General features: G+C 36.0%; 1 protein-coding gene across 17 annotated transcripts in view; it reads left to right on the top strand.

The window, feature by feature from the left end:
• The window catches only part of ERBIN (erbb2 interacting protein), a 95,155-nt gene that overhangs the window by 19,235 nt on the left and 52,547 nt on the right, over positions 1 to 23,373 (top strand). For 16 of the 17 annotated variants that reach the window (XM_036410738.2, XM_036410741.2, XM_036410748.2 and 13 more), the window contains exons 2-5: positions 12,417 to 12,464; positions 14,540 to 14,737; positions 18,037 to 18,154; positions 22,643 to 22,721. In XM_036410738.2, coding sequence (XP_036266631.1) covers positions 14,549 to 14,737; positions 18,037 to 18,154; positions 22,643 to 22,721 — 386 coding nt within the window. In that variant the 5' untranslated portion in view covers positions 12,417 to 12,464; positions 14,540 to 14,548. The remainder of the gene's footprint in view (positions 1 to 12,416; positions 12,465 to 14,539; positions 14,738 to 18,036; positions 18,155 to 22,642; positions 22,722 to 23,373) is intronic. The other variant, XM_036410739.2, reaches the window with a different exon arrangement.

Genomic DNA, 23,373 nt, shown 5'->3' on the forward strand with positions numbered 1-23,373 from the left:
TTGAAAAACAAACTGTTCCTAGTTTTTTGTTCTTTTATTATGAGCAATTTTGTTTTATGTAGCTCTGCTATAATTTATTATTGATGAGATTTTATAGTATTTCCATTTGTTTTTTTATAACATAATATTCAACCCATAATGAATAGATTCTCAGTTTTAACTTGTTAAATTAACTTAGACATATTCATCATTAAAAAAGACAAAACTCTGCTTTTTGTCCAGTCTTTAACCTATTTTTGCCAAGCATTACAATGGTCGGCAAACTCATTAGTCAACAGAGCCAAATATCAACAGTACATGATGGAACTTTCTTCTGAGAGCCAAATCTTTTAAACGTAAACTTCTTCTAACGCCACTTCTTCAAAATAGACTTGCCCAAGCTGTGGTATTTTGTGGAAGAGCCACACTCAAGGGGCCAAAGAGCTGCATGTGGCTCTCGAGCCGCAGTTTGCCAACCACTGTATTAGTATAGAGTACAGTATTGGGCACTTCAGAATAGAGTATTTCTTTGGATTGTATAAGGTGAAGAGATTTCAGTGTATCAATTTACAGAGCACAGTTCCTTTCTGTGCTTCAGATATCTACCTACCTTGTCTACTTCATAAGGAGGAGCAAGGATTTGAGGCAGGTTTCTGGAGATTCTATTCTAGCTTTAGAAGTTACATAGAGCAACAGCATTTACACATCTACCTTGTGCTAAGGACAGTTTTAGGCTCTGGGGAGAGAACAAATACTATATGAAGTCCTGCTTGATTATGGTGTATGCTATAAATAGCACCACTTTCATTCTAGTAAGGGAAGAAACAGAGACATTCTTTTCTTTTGTCAGGATCCATTGTGCCATACGGCCTATTTATTTATTTATTTATTTATTTTCCCAGGAGAGCTAAATTTTATTGGATGCTTAACTTTTAGTATAAGTGCTCTGGTACTACTGACAGGCCTGAAGAAGCCTATCACTGAGTCCTATCTCTCCTCACCTCTGGAGAAAGAATCTGCTTTAAGCACGTCCTCTTCCCCTTTTGGGATTCTTTTTTTTTAATTCTAATTTTATTGTTTGAAGCATTATAAATAGTTGTACATATGTCTCCTATTTTTTCCCCCCTTGACCTCCCTCAAAGCCCCCTTTACCTCCCCCCACCCCACATATGCCTTCACCAGCCTTCTCCCGCCCCTCCCTCCCAGTGTCTTGTATCCATTAGTTATGTTTATATGCATGCATGTAAGTCCTTCGGTTGATCTCTTACAGCCCCCTTCCAACTCCCCTGCCTTCCCGCGGTGTTTGACAGACTGTTCAGTGGTTCTTTACCTCGATAACTACTTTTCCCCCATTTCTTTTCTTTAAAAAATCTTGCAACTGAAGACTAGAAATAAACCTATAATAACAAAATTGTTTGAGTCCCAATTTCAATGTCCAACATTTCTGAGACCCAGTTTCAGTGTCAAATAGTTCCTTATGTGTACATGTCAGCAATGATATCTGGATGATGGACAGATGGTGGCAATGCAGGTCCATCCTCTTTGGTTTGGTCCTGGGCAGCCTGCATTGATGCACAGCTGCTGACTGCCAGCGTGGCAAGGCGTCGTCAGCGTCTTCCATCCCTGGACTGTTTCTCCTTTTGTCTTGGTGGTTGGAGCAGACCTGACAACTCCTCTCTGTTGTAGGAATCCCCATGGTCTTGGAGTAGTGTTCTGAAAATATACAAACATATTCTCCACCAAAAGTTAACAAAGGAATCTTTTCTATAAAATTGACTTGGGATCCTTTTTATTTTTGCCCAAAAGATTTTCCTTTGGCTTATTTTGACACCCATGTGTGATTTTCATAGGTGTCTTGCTGTTAGCATTACAAATGAAAATTAATTTTCTACAGTAAAAATTTTCTAGATGTAATTTACTTACAGGATATTTTTCCTTACATGATATTACCCTACTATCCCTCCTTTTATTTTAATGGATGCTTTTATAAATTTTGTAATGCAGTCTTGATAACTTTAAATTTTAAGTTTTTGTACAAAAATAAGCCAGCCACGTACTCAGTTGCCAGCCCTTTCCGTGTGTGCACATACGTGCGTGCACCCCTGTACCTCTGCCTTCTGCACCTTCTCTGAGTCTGTGTGCTTTTTCTTCTGGTTGTGGAATTTCCACTCAGCCAGTCCTTTTTAATTTTTTTTTATTGTTTAAAGTATTACATGTAGTAGTACATATATCTCCTGTTTCCCCCCATTTACCTTCCCCCAGCCTCCTCTACCCCTTGTCACATGCCCTCATGCCCCTCCTCCCCCCAGTGTCTTATATCCATTGGTTGTGCTGTGGTCCTGGATGATGTCCATTTTGTCTTTTAGTTGTAGTTTTGAAGTTTTTGTGAGGCCTCTTTATGTAGTTAGCTTGCTGTGTAACTCCCTAAGTCTGTTTGCTTGTTTGGTTGGCTTGGGAATCTTTTGAAATGATACTTCAAGGGCAAACTTTAAAAAAACAAAAAAACTGTCCTTTTATTTGTTCACCATATGATGGAATTATTTAAATAAAATCTCTGTATGTTTAATTTGACTATTTTGGCTATTGTTTTAGTATTTCTTTTTAAAAATAAGATTTTAGGTGATTTTTAATAGGATGTGAATACTATAGTTAGTAGGATTGGAAAATCATCCAAAAAAGGAGTGAGGAACTACGTAACTTTTAAGTAATTTAGCTTCATTGCTGTGATAGAACATCTGATTCAGCTAAGCTTCCTGTGAGCCAGTATTCTCATTATCCCAAATAAAGAAACATCACAAGTTCTTTAGAGGAGATGAAAGATTTTTTTAGTGTTTAAATTATAAATGATTTTCAAAATGTCAACTCCCTTAAGAAAGAGCTGCTGAGTAATGAGTGGATAGTGTTGACAATAATTCAACAGCATATATTCTATAGCTCTCAGGCTCTTTTTCATAATGATTTTTTAAATTAAAAAAGGATACAATATACAAAAACTCAGCAAAGATGGATTATATATGACAGTAGGCAACTATGTTCCAAATAATAGATTTTTAAAAAATATTCTAGCTTGATCTAAGGGTATAGTATTTTCAGTCTCCCTTAACCATTATTGTTCTAGTTTGCACTTTTTCTAGCTGAATAGAAGACAATTTCAAGGTTTTGTTTTCTAATGAAAAACTAGCATATCAAATCTATTTTGCTTAATGATGCTCTGGGAATCAGTTGAGGAAATCATATGTTTGTTTATTATTGTGTTAAGAAAATTGAAGTATTTACACCTCACTAAAAGACTTCTTTCTTCTTTAAAACGGTACTTGTTATTATAAAGCCTGTCATTTTCTAGGAGGCAAGTGTAGATCTGCTCCTAGCATCTAAATGCAAAGCTTGACTGAGACCACTAAAAGCACCAAATAATAGTACAGATGATTTTAGCTTAAGAGATTTTCAAGATTTTCATTCTTGAAATAAACATTTATATGTCTGTTAAGAATAAAGTCCTTATAGTTCCAGGAAATGTCAAATTTTAGACAGCATGGCGTCCCAGTTTGCTTGACTGAGTTAGGTTAAAAAAAATATCAAAACTCATCAGATAATTAATATAGGTGACTAAAGGTGAGCTAGTATTCAACACTAAATGTTGGAATAAGCATTACTGACACAGATCAGAGATGGTAATGTACAGCCATTCCTTTTTTTCATAATAAGTTAAACATCAGTTCTAGTTACTTTAATAGACTTGATTTTTTTCAGAGTAGTTTTATGTTCATAGCAAAATTGAGTGAAAGGTAGAGAAATTTCCCATGTATCCTTTGTCCCCAATATGCATAGCTTCTCCCATTATTCATTTAACTCTAACAAGGGGAACCACAATAACAAATACTTATCATCCCAAAGTTAGTGGTTTATTTTAGGGTTCACTCTTGATGTACATCCTATGAATTTGGAAAAATGTATAATGACATGTATTCATTATTATGGCTTCACTAACCTAAAAATTCTCTGTGCTCCGCCTGTTCATCCTCTCCCCACCCCAACTAGAAACCTCAGGTGTGTCCATAGTTTTGCCTTTTCCAGCACATTATATAATTGTAATTATATGTATGAAGCCTTTTTAGAATGGCTTTTTTTTTTTTTTTTAGTTTTTTTTTTTTTACTACGCATTTAAGATTCCTCCATGTCTTCCTGGCTTATTAGCTCATTTCTTCTTAGCACTTAATAATCCATTGTATAGACTTACATTTTATCCATTTGCCTTCTGGACATCCTGGTTGCTTACAAATTTGGGCAATTCTGAATGAAACTGCTATAAACATTCATGTATAGGTCTTTGTGGAGAGATACATTTTTAAGTACTTGATATAAATACCAAGTAGCATGATAACAATATGTTTAATTTTCTAATAAAGCACCAAACTGTCTTCTAAAGTGGCTATACCATTTTGCATTCCCACCAGCATTAAATGAGTTTCTTGTCCTCATCATCATTTGATGGTATCAGTGTTATAGATATTGGCCAAAGTAATAAGTTTACAGTGCTATCTCATTGTTTTCTGATGTGGAACATCTTTTCATATGTTTACTTGCCATCTCTATATCTTTGGTGATGTGTTAAGATCTTTTACCAATTTTTTAATTGGATTGTTTTCTTGTTGAGATTTCCTTTTTTTTGTGTGTGTGTGTGTCTTTTGCAAATACTTCTGCTGGTCTGTGGCTTGTCTTATTCTCTTGACATTGTCTTTTTCAGAGCAGAAGTTTGTCGTTTTAGTGAAGTCTAGCTCGCTCTTTCATGGATTGTGCCTTTGATGTTTGTATCTTAAAAATCATCACCATACCGAGTCATGTAGGTTTTCTTCCACATTATCTCCTAGGACTTTTATAGTTTTTTGTTTTACATTTAGGCCTGTGATCCATTTTGAGTTTATTTTTTGTGACAGCTGTAAGGTTTGTGTCGAGTCATTTTTTTTTTTCATGTGAAGGTCCAGTTCTGACACCAATTGTTGAAAAGACTATCTTTGCTCCATTGGATTGCTTTTGGAGCTGAAATATTTTAAAATTACACCGTCCCTCACCTTCCCTCTGAGTAATTACTCTTTCAGTATTCCTATTGAGAAAACAGAAACGCACGCGCGCGCGCGCGCGCGCACACACACACACACACACACACACACACACACATTTGGGAGACCTTTGCAATAAAACCCCATGGCCTGTGGATGATAACCCTTCTAAAGTTTTAATACAGATATTCACATACCAAAGTGGATGACTGGAAAAAGCAACATCAGACACCTTTCTCTGAGAAAAGGTGACCACAAATTCATAAAATACTTCTGTGTAATTTTAAAATATTTTAGCTCCAAAAGCAATACCATTTTCAACCTTTTTCATCACATGGCACACATAAACTATTAAATTCTGCAGTGCATCAAAAATATCTATTTTTGATGCACTGCAGAATTTAATTTTGATTATAATTTTGATTCATTTACATTGGACTGTTACTTTTGTGTTGGCTGTTATATTTTTATTTGATAATCTAAGGGAGAATAGGTCAGGGTCCCTAATTAAATAGTCAGGTATTGCATGTTTTAAAAATTCTTGTGGTTAAAAATTGCTGCAATATAGCAAGATAACATTCTCTACTATAGTGATTTCTTACTAAGACTTGGTACTTCTTTAAAGCCCAAACATTGTTATGCTACATAACAACAATAATGGCAGTAGTTTTCTTTCTAGTGTTCAGATATTTTACCAAAATGTTTATTTCTTGCTTTCTAGCAGATTCTTAACCATGTGCCATTTTAACTATTGTCTGACTTTTTAAAATTAATTTATATTTTGTATCCCCTATCCTATCTAATAAAGAGGGAATATGCTAATTGACTGTCCCTCCCTCAGAGATGGTGGCACCATAGCCAATAAGAAGGGGATATGCTAATTGAGTGCAATGCCCTCAAAGATAACGCCCATAGCCACAAGTTGGCAGTGTCCAGTCCCCTCAGCCCCGCCAAGGCTGCAGGCACACTGCAAGGCCAGGCTTGCCCTGCCCCACCTGCCTGCCTCTGGAGCACTTCAGGCCCTCCAGCCGCCCAGGGCCGGCCGAGGCTTGTGCTGCCAGCAGTGGCAGCAACAGAGGTGTGGTGGGGTGTCACCTTCTCCTGATTGCCGCGTCGCCTCCCGAGGGCTCCCTGAATGTGAGAGGGGGCAGACCAGGCTGAGGGACCCTCCCTCCAGTGCATGAATTATAATAATAAAAGCATAATATGCTAATTACATCCGGCATCCTTTTGGATGACCTTCCTCACAAAGCCTGGGCTGTGAGGGAAGTCTGGGCCCCGGTGCCTGCCAGCAGCCAGAGGGAAGCTGGTGCCAGCAGCCAGGGGAGGCCTACTCTTGCACTAATTTCATGTATCGGGCCTCTAGTGTTTTATAAGCCCTTCGAGTTCAGAGAGCCACATATTCTACTTTATATTCTCACAGCACCCTTAGTAGTGAGGAAGTGAATAAGTAGGTGTCTAAATTATGTAGTTAAGAGCTACAAGAAAATGCAATGCTTGATTAGTAGAAGAAAATTAAATTTTTGTTTTTCTTCTAGTCTCTACATATATGATGCTATTTTACTTAAAAAGTAAATGGGTCTTGAGCTTTAAAGGATGCTTAAGATGGCTTAATAGAATCATAGGTACTATACCTAAAGTATTCATCTGAATCCTACTAAAAATGAATCTCTTAATAGATAAGGCTTTTATCATGTGATATTTTTAAGCTTTACTTATAGGTGCTAATCTTTCTGTAATAAAATGTTAATAGTGATCTGGTTTTCTTTGAAAGGTCTGTAATGTTTATAATCATACCAAGGCTAAGGTAAACTCAAAACAAACACATTAGCATTATATTGTAGAAAAATGAGGATTTCAAACTACTCTTTTTTGTGGTAGTTTCTTTGTACTGTTCTGTTTTTCTGATTCCTACTTTTTTCTGTTCTTTAGTCGTGGTTTTTTTCTCTATTGCTTCTCTTCTCTAGTTTAGGACAAAATATACTTCTAAAAAAATTCATCTAAAGAAATAAGAGCCTTCACCAGATGAATTTGCATTTTAATAGAGGTGTTTGGAGAGGGTCCAAAATAAATAAAAGTGGTGGCATTTGAAGCAGTGTGGCACAGTGTCCAGAATCCTCAAATCAGGTCATGCTTTCCAGTAGGTTGGGCTCAGTTTCTAGGGTGGTATACACACTGCATAAAAAACATGCGAGTGGTTTTAGCTGGTGTCCTGGTATGGTTCCTTTTTTAAAAGCTATTTTTCAATTGAGCTATAATTCACATGCAGTAGAATTCACCTGTTTAAAGTGTACAGTTTGGTATTTTTAGTACGTTTGTAAGGCTCTGCAACCATTTTTACTGTCTGTAACTCCTAAAACATCTTATTATCCCTCAAAAAACCCATACCTATTATTAGCCACTCCTGTATCCCCTGCTCCTAGACTCTGGAAACCACTAATCTACTTTCTATTTTCATTAATAATTTGCCTACTCGGAACATTTCATAAAAATGGAATCATGCAATATTTGGTGTTTTATTTCTGGTTTATTTTTTAATTTTTATTGATTTTTAGGCAGAGGGATAGAGAGATAGAAACATCGATGAGAGAGGAAATACCATCTATTGGTTGCCTCCTACCTACCCCATACTGGGGGTTGATCCTGAAAAGTGGGCATGTACCCTGATCAGGAATCAAACTATGATCTCTTGGTTCCTGGGTTGTCACTCAAACCACTGAGCCACCACAGGCCAGGCTGTGTCTGGCTTTTTACCACAGCATAATGTTTCCAAAGTTCATCCATGTCATATCATGTATCGCTTTTTACAGCTGAATAATCATCCATTGTGTGCATATACATTTTATTTATCTAATCATTAGTGGATGAATATTAGATTGTTTCTACTTTTTGGCCTCCCTGGTTAATTCTGTTGTGAACGGTAGTTGCTGCAAGTTTTTCTTGAAAGCATGTATTTTCGATCCTTGTTTATATCGGAGGCGAGGAATTGATGGTCATGTAATTATGCTTAACTTTTTGGAGGAACTGCCAAACTATTTTCCAAAAGTGATTATATCAATTTACATTTTCCTCTGTAATGTATGAGGGTTCCAGTTTCTCCACACCCTCCCTGACACTTGTTATTGCATCTTTTTCATTATTGCCATTGCTAGTTGCTGTGAAGTTTTATCTCATCCTGGTTTTGCTTCATATTTCCCTAATAACTATTGATGTTGAGCCTCTTTTCATGTGCTTTTAGCTATTCCTATATTTTTGAAGAAATGCCTGTTCACATCTTTTGCCATTAGTTTTGTTTTTTTTTTATTGTTGAGTTTTAAGAGTTCTCTATATATTTTGGATACAAGTCTCTTATCAGATATATAATTTAAAAATGTTTTCTCATTCTGTGGATTCCCCCCCACCCCCCACCCCTTGTTTGCTAGATAGGGTTGATACTTTTCAGATTTCAATGGGAATGTCTCTGATAATTTCTTCTGTTTTCTTGAACATGATGCTAATGGTTGGTTGGTTTGTTTTTAACTGAGGAAATGTTTCTAGTTTACTAAGATTTTTTCAAGAATGTTAGATCTCTTTTGGCAGTTTCAAGAAGATTCCTCTACCCCCACCCTTCATCTATTTGTGATTTTTAGTAGATTTTTCTCATGTTTATTCATTTTGGCATTCCTAGAATTTATTCTCCTTAGCCGTATGTGGTATTACTACTACATTTGAGTTTCTCCTCAAATCTATACAAATGTGTATTTATGTTAATTTATGGATATTTGATAGCTGCTGGTATTTGAATTATGTTGACTGTGTATCATGAATTGGGAACATAATGAATCTTGTGATTAAATTCCATTCCTTGAAAATTTGCAAGTGACAGTACTGAGTGATTGGGACTAGCGCTAGGTGCAAACAGTGGCTCCAGTGCCAGCTATGGGTGTGAGTGGGGTTGGTGCTGGCAGTGGGTGTGAGCGGCAGCTGCCAGCCCCGATTGCCCCTCAGGAGCAGGAGGGACGGAAAAGCCCTGAGGGGGGCGATCAGGGCTGGCACCTGCTGCCAGTGCCGAGTGATTGGGGCCGGCAGTGGGTGCCATGGGCAGCTCCAGCACCAGCAGCAGGTGCAAGCAGGGCCGGTGCCGACAGCAGATGCAAGCGCTGGGCGGGACTGTGGTATGCAGAAGCAAAGAATTTTCAGTAACCACCAGAAGCTCACTCTGATAACAGCGACCTGTGCCCCACGTTGGTCTGGTGCCCCATACACATGCTCCACCATCCCCCTGTGGCCGACGCCTACCATGTTCCACACTCTGCTGCCTACTACCGACACCCACCATGTTCCTTGCATGTCCCCTGGTGCTCAGCGCACATCTTAGCAACTGGTTGTTTGGTTGTTCTGCCATTTGGTCTATTTACATATTAGCCTTTTTTTTATTTTATGCTTTGTTGATTTTTTACAGAGAGGAAGAGAGGGATAGAGAGTTAGAAACATCGATTAGAGAGAATTATCGATCAGCTGCCTCCTGCACACTCCCCACTGGGGATGTGCCCACAACCAAGTACATGTCCTTGACTGGAATCGAACCCGCAGGCTGAAACTCTATCCACTGAGCCAAACCGGTTTTGGCTACATATTAGCCTTTTATTATATAGGATAGTGGAATGAAAAATTGTTTTCTATAAAAATAGGCTCTCTTGTTCTACAAATGATGTCATTCTTTTGAAACTGACATGGAGAAGATTTCTGAAGATTTTTCTTCTACTTTGAGCAATTTTCATGTTAAAGAATCTTGAGTTTTGAGGGTGGGGGAAGAATCTTGAGTTGTATATCTAATTAGAGGTCTGGTGCACAACATTTGTGCACTGGGGATGGGGGTTCCTCAGCTTGGCTTCTGGCTGAGCAGTGCTCCCCTGGTGGTCAGTGCACATCATAGCAACCGGTCATTCTGCCATTCTGTCGATTTGCATATTACGGTTTTATTATATATCTCCTAAATCAGAATCTCTTAGAAGGTGTGGTAATATAAAATACTCTACATGAATTTTATTCAGTTAGTTCCACCATTGCACCCCAGGTTTCTGTTTTGCTTCTCATGAGCAGCTTTTTTATTGGTGAGAGATTTTGCTAGGACTGTGTGAATTGTTGCCTAAATTGCTTTATAAAAAAATTTCAATAGGCTCTTCTCTTTCGTTAACTAGATTATTTCCATCTGCCTACAGATCCATTGTTGTGACTCATTCTTCCCTCACTGCTGCTCTATTTTTCTAATGTCCTCCTTAGCCAAACAGCCTGAGTTGTCCATATCTGTTATGTCAAGTTATGCTGTTCTTACTTCTTGAATCCCTTCCAAACAGTTTGGTCTCCACCACTCTACAATAAGTGAGCTTGTCAAGATAATAACTTTTGTATTACTATACAGTGGTAATTCTCATTAATATACTAGTAGCTGATAACTTCTTAAAACTATCTTTTTTCTTTCTACATTTATGCTCTTGATGCTTTCACCTAATTTTATTGCTTTAACTATCATCTGTAAGCAGATGACTTCCAAATTTATATCCTCAGCTTGGATCTCTTTCCTCCATCTCTAAACACCCATACCCAACTGTCCACTGAGGATCCCACCAAGACATGTCAGGTGTTTTACACTAATGTTTCAAAGCACAAGCTCCTCTCATCTCCTCTCCAACATGCTCCTTCCATGGTCTTAGTCCATCTCAGTTTTATTAGCAATTCCATTCTTCCAGGCTATCACTTAAGTGGGAATATGTAGAATGACAAATTTAGTGGCCATCCTTTGCTTGCTACGTACAAAGGTATTGTTTGTGGCATGTACCATATGAAGAATTTGTGGAGAAGATTAAACAACTCAGTAATCCTAAAAACTACTTAGCATAGAGACAAATACTCTCTTACATTAGAGTTATTCTATAAAACTTCAAAACACATTTATTAATATCTCTGAATTCTTAAGAAAGATTATGATGTATATGCTTTTTAATGCCATTGTTTTGGGTTTCAGGTTATCACATTTTGGAATATGTTGGTTACATGTATAGAAAATTTAGCAATGGTTTAAGCAAATAGAAATGTTGGTTTTTGATTTTTTTGTTTTGTTTTGTTTTGTTTTTTTACAAACAAGAAATCCAGAATTATATAGTAGTTAGCATTGCTTCAGCTAATTTTAACAGCAGTGCTATTAGAAACTCCACAGCTGGTTTTGTGCTTCTACACTGTCAGACTTATTGATTTGGTGTAAATCCTCTTGCTTTTGCTGACTTTTATGGTTTTAGGATGATGGTTGCATGATACATTCGCATCTAGTCCTGGATATAGAAAGCACATTTAAAAAAAATTTTTTTTAAGAACCAACCTTCCTCATTCCACCTCCAAAGCAAACTTCTGAGTGTATGTCATTGGTCTTAATTGTTTTTTTGTTTTTTTTAAATATATTTTATTGATTTTGTGTACAGAGAGGAAGGGAGAGAGATAGAAAGCTAGAAACATCCATGAGAGAGAGAGTCATCGATCAGCTGCCTCTTGCACACCCCCTACTGGGGATATGCCCGCAACCAAGGTACATGCCCTTGACCGGAATCGAACCCGGGTCCCTTCAGTCCCCAAGCCGACGGTCTATCCATTGAGCCAAACCGGTCTCGGCAGTCATTGGTCTTAATTGTTATCCATTCATTGCCTTTCCAACCTTGGAAAGCTTAAAAGTGGGTATTTAGTGGTCTCCATTACCAGCCCGAGAGAAGAAAAAATCTGGAAAGGAGAAATAGAATCTGATAAGCAATTGATACCTTCTGCCAAATAAAACCATCAAAAACTACTAAATTTCTATGTAATTATTAGCATTTATTTGCTTGGAAAAACTTGATCATTTCTCAGTAAGTTCATATAAATGGGATTGTAATGGTAGGTTTAGAGATATTTGTTATTTGCTATAGAGCAGGACTCTAGATAGCTTACAAATGAATTAAGAATAATCCAATGACTGATTGAAAAGTTAGTCATTTAGCCCTAACTGGTTGGGCTCAGTGGATAGAGCATTGGCCTGCAGACTGAAGGGTCCCAGGTTCGATTCCAGTCAAGGACATGTACTGTTGTTGTAGGCACATCCCCAGCAGGAGGTGTGCAGGAGGCAGCTAGTCGATGTTTCGAACTCTCTATTCCTCTCCCTTCCTCTCTGTAAAAAATCAATAAAATATATTTAAAAAAAGAAAAGTTAGCCATTTATTTGGAAGTTAGCAAGTTTGCATGTGTCAGTTTACACTGGTGAATTTTTGAGAATTTTATTTTAAATTTTGAGGTAAATAAGAAATTTAAAAATATGTTCCTTAGAGTCATAAAATCTAATTTTTGTGTTAATTTTTGTTTGTTTGTTTGTTTTCATAGAATGTTGGCTCAATTAAGAAACAGCAGGGAGATAAATTCAGCCAAGTGGTAAGTGGCTTTAATTTTTTGTTTTTGTTAAAAAGTGTTTTGGGGGAAGAAAAAGAAAGTGTTTTGGCTTATTATTATGCCTTTTTTTCTTGGATCATTCCTCTTCATTTGATTAGAAAATTTTTTCATCTACCATGTTGTCTGATTTATGAAGTGACTCTTGCTTATCACAACACTAAAGTTCTAATTACAATAGTAGTCCCCATGTTGATCACTTCCTGTTCAGACCAGGCAAGGTTTTCTCCCTTTGGTTTGCTTTCTTACTATATTGTGTAATGGTGGATCTCTTTGTGTATTGTCACTCACTTATTTCCTCCTCTCCCCTCAATAATTAAAGTTCCCTTATTTTCAATCAGCAGTATTTAGTCTGCTGAATTGGGTTCATTTTTGAATTGGCTTAAGGCCCACTGTATTCAATCTGAAGTATAAACTGTTCTCTTCATAGCCTCTGTTCACAGAAAGTTTTCATTTGAGATATAAACTCTTTTTGTAGATTCCTAGAGCTATGCATCTAATTCCTTTTCTGAGTTAATTGTCTCTACTGACTTCTGCAGTTTCTGAACATATGTCTGGGATATGATCTATTCATGATTTGCAATAGCATTCAGTAAACTTTACTGAATATTTATTTGTTGACAAGATTTTTATTACTCTATTTAGTATAATTGACATGTTAATTTGAGGTGTAGAATGTAATGATTTGATATTTTGTATATTGCAAAATGATTACACAATAAAGTTAACATCCATCACCACACATAGTTACAAATACTTTTTCCTGTGGTGAGAACTTTTAAGATCTATTCTCTTAGCAACTTTAAAAATGCAGTACAGTATTATTAATTATAGTCATGATCCCCATGAGACAAAGATTTTATAGAACATTTGATGTTTTGCCGAAACCGGTTTGGCTCAATGGATAGAGCGTCGGCTTGGGGACTGAAAGGTCCCGGGTTCAATTCCGGTCAAGGGCATGTACCTTGGTTGCGGGCATATCCCCAGTGGGTGGTGTGCAGGAGGCAGCTGATCGATGACTCTCTCTCATTGATGTTTCTAACTCTCTATCTCTCTTCCTTCCTCTCTGTACAAAATCAATAAAATATATTAAAAAAAAAAAAGAACATTTGATGTTTGATATCATAGTGTAAGGCACATGTGTCAAACACAAGGCCCGCGGGCCAAATCCGTCCCGCCAGGCCTTGCAATGTGGCCCGCACCGCGCTGTCATCACTGCACTCTGCTGCGTTTCCATCACAATGACAGTTTATGACTGTTCAGTAAACCATTCGGCCCGCGATTTAGGCTGGATTTTAGATTTTGGCCCCTTCTCTGATTGAGTTCGACACCCCTAGTAAGGGAAGAAAAAATTTTCCTTTACTATCTCTGGGTCCCTGGCTGCATCTGAAAATTAAACTAACAAAGACAGATTTACAGGAGAAAAGCATACACATTTATGTAATACTAGAGGCCCAATGCCCAAAATTGTTACAAGGGCCTTGGTCCTCATAGCCCCGGCTTCATCCTGAAGGTAGTCCAGATGGTCGTTTTGCTGTTCGGCCATCCAGTCTAATTAGCTTATATTCCGCTTTTATTATTTATAGATAAGTTATAAATGACATGTGAGCCTTCATATAAAAACAAAGACCCAAAGGAACTGTTAAAACTGAATTTTAGTGTGTATTTCTTTAAGAGAGAAAAATGGGGAGTGGAGAGACAGACAGACAGGCAAACAGGCATGGGTTTGTTGTTCTACTTATTCTGCATTCATTGGTTGCCTCTTGTATGTGCCCTGACTGGACATCGAACCCAAAAATATTGAGATGACACTCTAACCAACTGAGCTACATGGCCAGGGCCAGAAGTGCTTGAATTTAATTTGAATGTAATATATATAAATTGTATAGTACAGCAATGTTAAATGCATTTCATTGAATGTAGGTGAGGAGGTATTTATCTGTAATACATAAATTGTGATAAATGCATAATTTGTTTTGAAAAATTGTTTTAATATGTATGTTTTTCTTTTTGTTAATATGTATGTTTTAACTAAATTTATTGTTATTTGAATATTGCAGTGTCTAAAAATGACTACAAAACGAAGTTTGTTTGTGCGGTTGGTACCCTGCCGATGCCTACGAGGGGAAGAGGAGACTGTCACTACTCTTGATTATTCTCATTGCAGTTTGGAACAGGTTCCCAAAGAGATTTTTACTTTTGAAAAAACTTTGGAGGAGCTCTATTTAGATGCTAATCAAATTGAAGAGCTTCCAAAGGTATGTTCATATTGTTTTTAAAGGATTGCCTTGTTATTTTTATACCTAGAAATACGATATTCCCAATGTTGCTATAATGCTGCAGTTGTATAAGGTATCCCCTAAAAATATATGCAGACAATAATTATAAAGGCAGTGTTTATTAAAGTACATTTCATTTTCAAAATTGAGCTCAGCTATTGAAATGTGTATACTTTTTTTGGGACACCCTGTATTTGTGTGCACTGTTTTCATTTTTTGTTTAATTTTATCTTAGGGTATGCTGCACTATATATATATATACACACACATATATATATATACACATATATATATATATATATGTATGTATTCCTCAGTCAAGGACATACTTAGAGGAAGGGAGAGGTGATAGGTGGGTGGATGAATGGACGGACAGACAGACAGACAGACAGATAGATAGATAGATAGATACATGTATGTATATATGTGAAAGAGAAACATTGATCACTTGCCTTCCATATGCTCCCAAACTAGTGATCAAACCTGAAATCTAGATAGGGGCCCTGACCAGGAATCGAACCAGCAACCTTTTGATGCACCGGATGCCACTCAACCAATTGAGCCACTCCAGCCAGGCCCAACCATTTCAAAAATAGAATTTTTAACCTCTGTCTCTTTATGTTAACTGCTTAAGTAGTTGTGTAAATAACTGAAGGTGTGGTAATATACACCTTTTTATATTTTGTATTTAACATTTTGTATTTAATTTCAGTTTTGTTATAGCCACTAAGATAATAAGACTACACAATTTCTGTAGCCAATAAATTTAACTAGACTAAGAATTGAAATTAATTTTCTTTTTCTGGTTTTATAAAACATCGATCCTACATTGTTATCATTGGGGATAAATTGGCATTTTTTGTTTGTTACATTTTATTTTATTTATTTATTTATTTATAAAATATATTTTATAGATTTTGTACAGAGAGGAAGGGAGAGAGACAGAGTTAGAAACATCGATGAGAGAGAGTCATCGATCAGCTGCCTCTTGCACACCCCCGACTGGGGATATGCCCGAAACCAAGGTACATGCCCTTGATCGGAATCGAACCCAGGACCCTTCAGTCCCCAAGCCAGTGCTCTATCCATTGAGCCAAACCAGTCTCGGCTGTTTGTTACATTTTAATTTAGTTGTTAAACAGCTTCTTAGAGATAGCATTTTGTTTACCTCATTTCAGTTTGTTTGGAAAGGTTTTGGAGGACTTAATATTTCTGAAATATAGAAACAACTAGAAGGAGAAGTTGGATTGTTGCCATGAAATGTCTCATCTTATCTACTTGATTAAAACTTTTTGTGACTACTTTTTCCCTTAAATCTTAATCCTCTTTATTCTCTACTCAATTCTTCTTCTCTTTTAAATGGAAAAGCTGCAATAGCTTTAATTTAATTGTTAGAACCATTTGCCACCCAAACAACAGTACTTTTCTAACTGTGGGTAGACACATGAATGGCTTAAAAGTCAATTTAATATGTGTGCATTTCTAAATAATAAGCTATGATTTTTACTGGCAAATTTAGAAAATAAAAACATAGCACACCCAGTTAAACAACTTACTGATAAATAATAAATAATTTTTTATTATAAGTGTGTCTTATGCAATATATAGGACATACTTTTACTAAAAAGTTATTGTTTACCTGAGACCTAATTTAATCAGGCAATTTATATTTTATCAGCAATGCTAACTTTAATGGAATAGAAAATAGAGTATGTATCCATTGTTACATGCAAAATTTTAGATTTGTGTCTGTGTGTATACCTACTGGGTGCCAGTTTTGAAAAAGGAAGGCTTATATTTCATTGGCTATTAGTAAAACAGAACATTTTAAAATCCATTGCCATTCTAGGTTGTCTTATAAAGAAATCATATATAGCTATGGATAAAATATTAAAGGTTGTGAGTTGCCCGGCTGGTGTGACTCAGTGGTTGAGTGTCAACCCATAAATCAGTTGGTTTGGTTCCGAACAGGGAACATGGCAGGGTTGTTGTCTCGATCCCCAGTGTGCATGAGTTAGCTGTTTCATTGTTAGCTATTTCTGAAACAGTTAGCTGTTTCTCTCCCTCTCCTTTCCTCTCTGAAATTAATAAAACATTTTCCAAAACATGTTGTGGGTTGCATGTTCATAAATTATTTCCCTATGTTGTGATCAAGTGCTGTGTAACGTACTTTTTCCATGTTGTTCTTCAGCAAATAATTTATCTTTCTTAGCCAATTCTCCTAGAGGATGTGGAAGACTAAGATTAGTTTCTTTCTCTAATCACCACCAGTGGGGTATAAATCTAGGGATTGTTGTAAGAGAGAGGCTTGTTATGATAGTGCAAATAACTGAATCACTTATACTCACCATTTTTCATTTTTGGAAGAATGCCCTTCTTAAATAGGGCTTATTCATAATGCCATTCTGTTTTTCTAAACGACTTTACTTTGTTATAACAGTTTTTAATCACAACAATATTAACAGGAAGGTATACAGATTTCCCATATATCTACTCTGTCCTCACACATGCCTCCACCATTATCAACAACTCCTACCAAAATGGTACATTTGTTTAATTGAGGAGTCTGCGTTGAAAAATCACCACCTAAAGTACATAGTTTACATTAGTTTTCACTCTTAATGTTACCTATTTTGTGGGTTTGGACATAGGTATAATGAATGACATATTGGAGTATATCCGTTATTATGGTGTCATACAGAGTATTTGCAATGCCCTAAAAATATGTGCACAATACAAGTTTTTGCTGTTGTTTTGTGTGGAACTTAGAAGTGGCCCACTTACCTATTTCTTTCGGTAAATATATTTTTTAGGTCACATTTAGTTGTGACTTTAGCATAACAATATATTTGCCCCCATACTTAATTTGTCCTCCCATACCAGAATTCTATATTTTGAATAAATTTTAAGTTGATTGCACTTGCTTAAATTTAATTTATGTAACCTTTCATTTTGGAATAAGGGTGTTAAAATGCAAGTTCCAAAATTTACAATATTTTATAGCCACTTATTTTTTTACTGCCTCAATAGACAATACAACCATATTCTCACTTAGTGCATTTTGCTCAAGGTAGAAGTGTTAGGATGTAAATCACTTTGAGTAGGTTGATTTGTGTTCAGATTTATAAGAGCATAAAATAATAAGATCTTTCTTGGTATTTGTATAGGTATAACTGATTCACTTTTAATAATACTGTTTATTTGTATAAAGGTTAATAAATGAAAAATTAAGGAAACTTAAGAAATGATCAAAGTCCTTTCTTCCCTTGTTTTAATAGCAACTTTTTAACTGTCAATCTCTACACAAACTGAGTTTGCCAGACAATGATTTAACAACATTACCAGCATCTATTGCAAATCTCATTAATCTCAGGGAACTGGATGTCAGCAAGAATGGTAAGATTCCCTACCCCACCCTAAGTTTTTGTACTTGGGAGCATGTTATATATTATTAAGATTTATATTGTGTTTTAACAAATAAAAATACAAAATTGAAAAGTCATTATAATAATGTATTATTATTTTAGTTTTCGTATATATAAAATTTATATAAGTGACCTATGAGAGCTTAAAGCAAAGTAGAGAATAAGTATAAAAAAAATGAGCCTGGCCCAAACCGGTTTTACTCAGTGGACAGAGCATCAGCCTGGGGACTGAAAGGTCCCAGGTTCCATTCCAGTCAGGGGTATGTACATTGGTTGCGGGCACATCCCCAGTAGGGGGTATGCAAGAGGCAGCTGGTCGATGTTTCTCTCTCATCAATGTTTCTAGCTCTCTATCCCTCTCCCTCACTGTAAAAAATCAATAAAATATATATTAAAAAAAAAAAAATGAGCCTGGCCAGCATGGACCTATGAACCATGAAGCACATGCCCGGGTTGTGGGCTTGATCCCCAGTGGCAGATGTGCAGGAGGCAGCTGATCAGTGATTCTTTTCATCATTGATGTTTCTATCTCTCTCTCTCCCTTCCTCTCTGAAAAAAAAAAAAAAATACATTTTTTTAAAGTATAAGAAAATTAAAATGTCCTTTTAATTTAAATGCTGGGATATATGTATGTACATATTCATATATCCTTAAATTTATATATTTATTTATATTCATTGCCTTGTTGTTTGTAATGATGAGAAACTAGTAACAACTATGTTGTTGATTACACAGTTACATATATCCATAAGAATGGATGTAATGTAGCTCCATCATTACTGACAAGAAAGATTTAGTATAAAGGAAAAAAATTGTGCAGCATTATATATGAATTGAACTTGAACAAATTATTTAATTTATTGAGAGACCACTCTGTACCAAATACTTTATTAAAAGCTGGAAATACAATTAATAATGAGATGTAAAAAAGACATGGTCATTATTCTCCTGTATAATCTTCTTTAGTTTAGTATACATTGAAGAGAGTGAAAGATCTATTCCAAAATGTTAAGTGCTTACCTTGGAGTGAGAGAAAAGTAGACATTTGAAAATTTTAGAATGAGCATGTATTTATTTTATAATTTATGAAAAAAGGAAATGTAATAAGGATAAATTCTAAATGCTCTACCCAAAGATACAAGACTTCAGTGAACATTTAATACTCAGTCAATAAAAGGCTAATATGCAAATAGACCAAACGGTAGAACGACCAGTTGCTATGATGAGCACTGACCACCAGGGGGAAAATGCTCAGTGCAGGAGCTGCCCCTGGTAGTCAGTGCGCTCCCACAGGAGAAGCACTCTCAGCCAAAAGCCAGGCTCATGGCTGGCTAGCACAGCGACCGTATCAGGAGCCTCTCCTGCCTCTGTAGGTGGGAATTTAAAAAAAAAAAAAAAAAAAAGTGCTCAGAGGAGCCTGACTAAAATTTGGTCAAGTAGAGAGTTTTTATTGCCTGTTTTCTGGCACTATCGATGATTTAGGAGATATAAGAAGGAAAAATATAAACTTAGTTATTTGTATTTAAATTGCCATTATTCCCTGTAGAACAGAATTAGGAGGCAGGGACCTAGGACAGTTCTAAAAGCCAAAGGGAGCTTTGTAATATACAATGGAAGGAAGCTATTATGGATTCATTTTTCTTTTCATCCAGACAACATTTACTGAATAATTCTGTCTCTACTCCATGTATTTAAATGAATGATTATCAATTAGCATTCATGTACATATATTGATAGAAAGTCCCTACCCGGTTTGAAAGAAAACGAGTCTAATTGTGGAGACCTGTAATAATCACTAGCTCTATAGCATGGTAACTAGATAAGTAAAACTGGGAATTAGAATAATACATATCACTTGAAGTGGTGAACACACAATACAATGTGTAGATGATATATTATAGAATTGTACCCCTGAAACTTACATCATTTTATTAACCAATGTCACTCCAATTAATTCAATTAAAGTATTTTAAAAATTAAAAATGAATAAAATAATTAAAGAGAAGAGATTTAAACTAAAAATAAAAGAATATACAGCAGGAAGTAGTAGCACAAAAACATTCTAGAACTAACAATGTTAAGAAAGGTCTAGAAGCATAGGAGGAATTATTAGAATGTCATTCTGGTACTTTCTTTTCCTGACTTCTAGAATACTGGCACATAGTAGATGGTCAAGAAATAATTGCTAATGAAAAATGGTAAACACAGGGAGGGCTCTATGCAGAATTAGTGAGGGATAGAATAGTATAGTCCAATATAAATAATAAACCACCACATAACAAATGCTGCTGTATTCCACGTATTATCATAGTAAAAAAAAAAAAAAAAAGAGAGAGAGAGAGAGAGAGAGAGAGAGAGAGAGAAAAGTTAATAATTTTAATAATTGAAAGATTATTCATCAGATTTTTAAATAATTTAAAATTTTAGGATTCAATGACCACTGATTTAGAGATGCATGCAAGTTTCACATTCTAAGTGAGAAGTTTGAATTACCCCTAAATTTTTCTGTATTGTAACATTTAATCATGTTAAATCTTGAATAAGATGTTGTAATCTTACATCTAAGCTCTTGTGTTTTCTCATTTTAGGTGTTCATATCAGTTCAGTCTAATAATATTCTAGCATATCTCTATGCTGGATACTGTTTTCATATTCATTAGCTGTATGCCCTGCTTGGAAAAGGCAGGAAACATTGTGGCATACTCGATCTGTGTTTCCAAAAGCTGTATTTATTTAAAAGCTATTGTTTTAAGATCTTTGCTTTTATATTTTCTTAGTTTCTAGTCTTTTGCATAGTACAGTATTTTTCAATTGGCCAGGTAGTGTGTTTCAGTGATTAAAACACTTTTCTAAGAACAAGACTTGGACTCTAATCATTACTTCTGTTTATTGTTTCCATTATATTGGGGAAGTAATCTAATTCTCAATTAGTCTATATATTATACTAGAGGCCCGATACATGAAATTTGTGCACAGGGGTGGGGTGTCCCTCAACCCACCCTGCACCCTCTCTATTCTGGGACTGCTAGCTCATAACCACTCACTTGCTTGCCTGCCTCATTGCCCCTACCCTAACCATTCTGCCTGCCTGATCACCTCCTAACCACTTCCTGCCAGCCTGGTCTCCCCGAACTGCCCTCCCCGGCCATCCTGGTCACCCCCAACTACCCTCCCCTGCAGGCCTGGTCCCTTCAGCTGCCTGCCCCTGCAGGCCCAATTGCCCACAACTGCCCTTCCCTGGTGGCCCTCTTGTGGTGGCCATCTTATGATGATGTGGAGGTGGCTATCTTGTTACAACATGGAGGCAGCCATCTTGTGATGGCATCATGCAAGGGCCATCTGGGCTTTTATTAGTATAGGTCAGTGGGTGGCAAACTCATTAGTCAACAGAGCCAAATATCAACAGTACAAAAATGGAAATTGCTTTTGAGAGCCAAATTTTTTAAACTTAAACTTCTTCTAACGCCACTTCTTCAAAATAGACTCGCCCAGGCCATGGTATTTTGTGGAAGAGCCACACTCAAGGGGTCAAAGAGCCGCATGTGGCTCGCAAGCAGTAGTTTGCCGACCACGAGTATATATTATCAATATTGCCATTTTCCTGCCTATCTCATGAAAATGCTAACCACATTTTGGACCAGTCTATGTATAGGAAGTATATAAATTTAAGGTATTATTATTATTCGTCATTATTTCTTAAGGAAATCATTTTTATTATCTTTTGTATTCTGTGATAAAACTGGAGTGTTAATTTATGAGTCTTTCTAGTAATTTGCTTTTTCCTTTTGTCTCTGTGAAGTTTTGGTTTGTTGTTATCTTTTTAAAGCAATGAAAAGTTGGCCAAGCTGCTATCCTAAGCTTTTGCAAATAGCAACTGGTATTAAAACAATTATCCGTTGCATCCAAATGGCCTATCTTCTTGAGAAGACTAATGAGAATAATGATTAAAACATATCAAAGTGGTGGATGGAGAAAGCTTGTTGGGAGGGGGAGATAAAAGAACTGAACACTGTATAGTTATTAATTCTTCCTGTATGTGCACACTGAATAAAAAGCCAAGAATTATAGGGCAGAGAAACTAGAAAGAATAGCTTAGATAAGCTATTTTAAAATGTTGTGCCACAAGAATTTTTAAAACAAGCAATACCTGACTAATCAAGGCCACTGATCTCTTTTTCCCTTGGATGTCAAATAAAAAATGACAACAGCCAACACAACAATAGCCGTCTGGTGTGAGTGAATCAAAATTATATCTATTTTTTAACACATCAGCAAAAAAACATTTTTGTGTGTGCTGAGAAATTTAAGTAATTAGTTCATGTGTGCTATCAGTTGATAAAGGTTGAAAATTATGCTTAAATCTTTCTGATATGGGAATTTACTTGGAACTTAAAAATTGTTTAGACTGGTTTCATGTAATAGATTCTTTTAATTTGATAATTATTTGTTCATTTTTTAGGAATACAAGAGTTCCCAGAGAATATAAAAAATTGTAAAGTTTTAACAATTGTGGAGGCCAGTGTAAACCCTATTTCCAAGTAAGTTCTTCTCTGTTGAATTATAAGTTACTTTTGTAAATTACTATCAAAACATGAATAGTAGTTTAATATACAACTATGAAATAGTAATAGAATGTTACTTTCTATATTGAAATAAACTTTTAGTATTAGTTTAAATCTATATAAAATTTGTTTTAGATTAAAATGGAATATTTTAAATCTTTCTAGCCCCATATTTTACAAAGGTAAATTTGACATTCAGACAGATAATGCAAGTGTTTTGCTCCAGATTTTACAGATGGTTAATGTCTAAAATGTGATTAGAATTCAGGTTTCCTCACTCATTGTTGCTGGCACAAGATAAGAATGTCTTCACCTGCAAATCAAATGTGTGGCACACTCAGACTTTTGAAAGTAGTAAGCTGAAAGGTCAAAGAGGGAAATACAACAAAAAGTAGGAAAACTATATACCAGAGGTCATATACATTCTTTTATGATGGTGATGGCTAACCACAGAACACTTTCCTGGTGCCAATGCTGTTAATTTTGTAAAAATGGAGTGGTGAAGCAAAAGACAAGCAGAGTGAAATGAAACAGACTAGGATTGCTTATTGAAAGTTGAAACCAGCTTTCACATAGTATAGTAATGTACTTAATGAGTTTTTAAAAAATATACCATTTCTTTACTTGC

Source organism: Pipistrellus kuhlii, unplaced genomic scaffold (genome assembly GCF_014108245.1).
Source record: "Pipistrellus kuhlii isolate mPipKuh1 unplaced genomic scaffold, mPipKuh1.p scaffold_m20_p_4, whole genome shotgun sequence".
Classification (NCBI taxonomy): Eukaryota; Metazoa; Chordata; class Mammalia; order Chiroptera; family Vespertilionidae; genus Pipistrellus; species Pipistrellus kuhlii.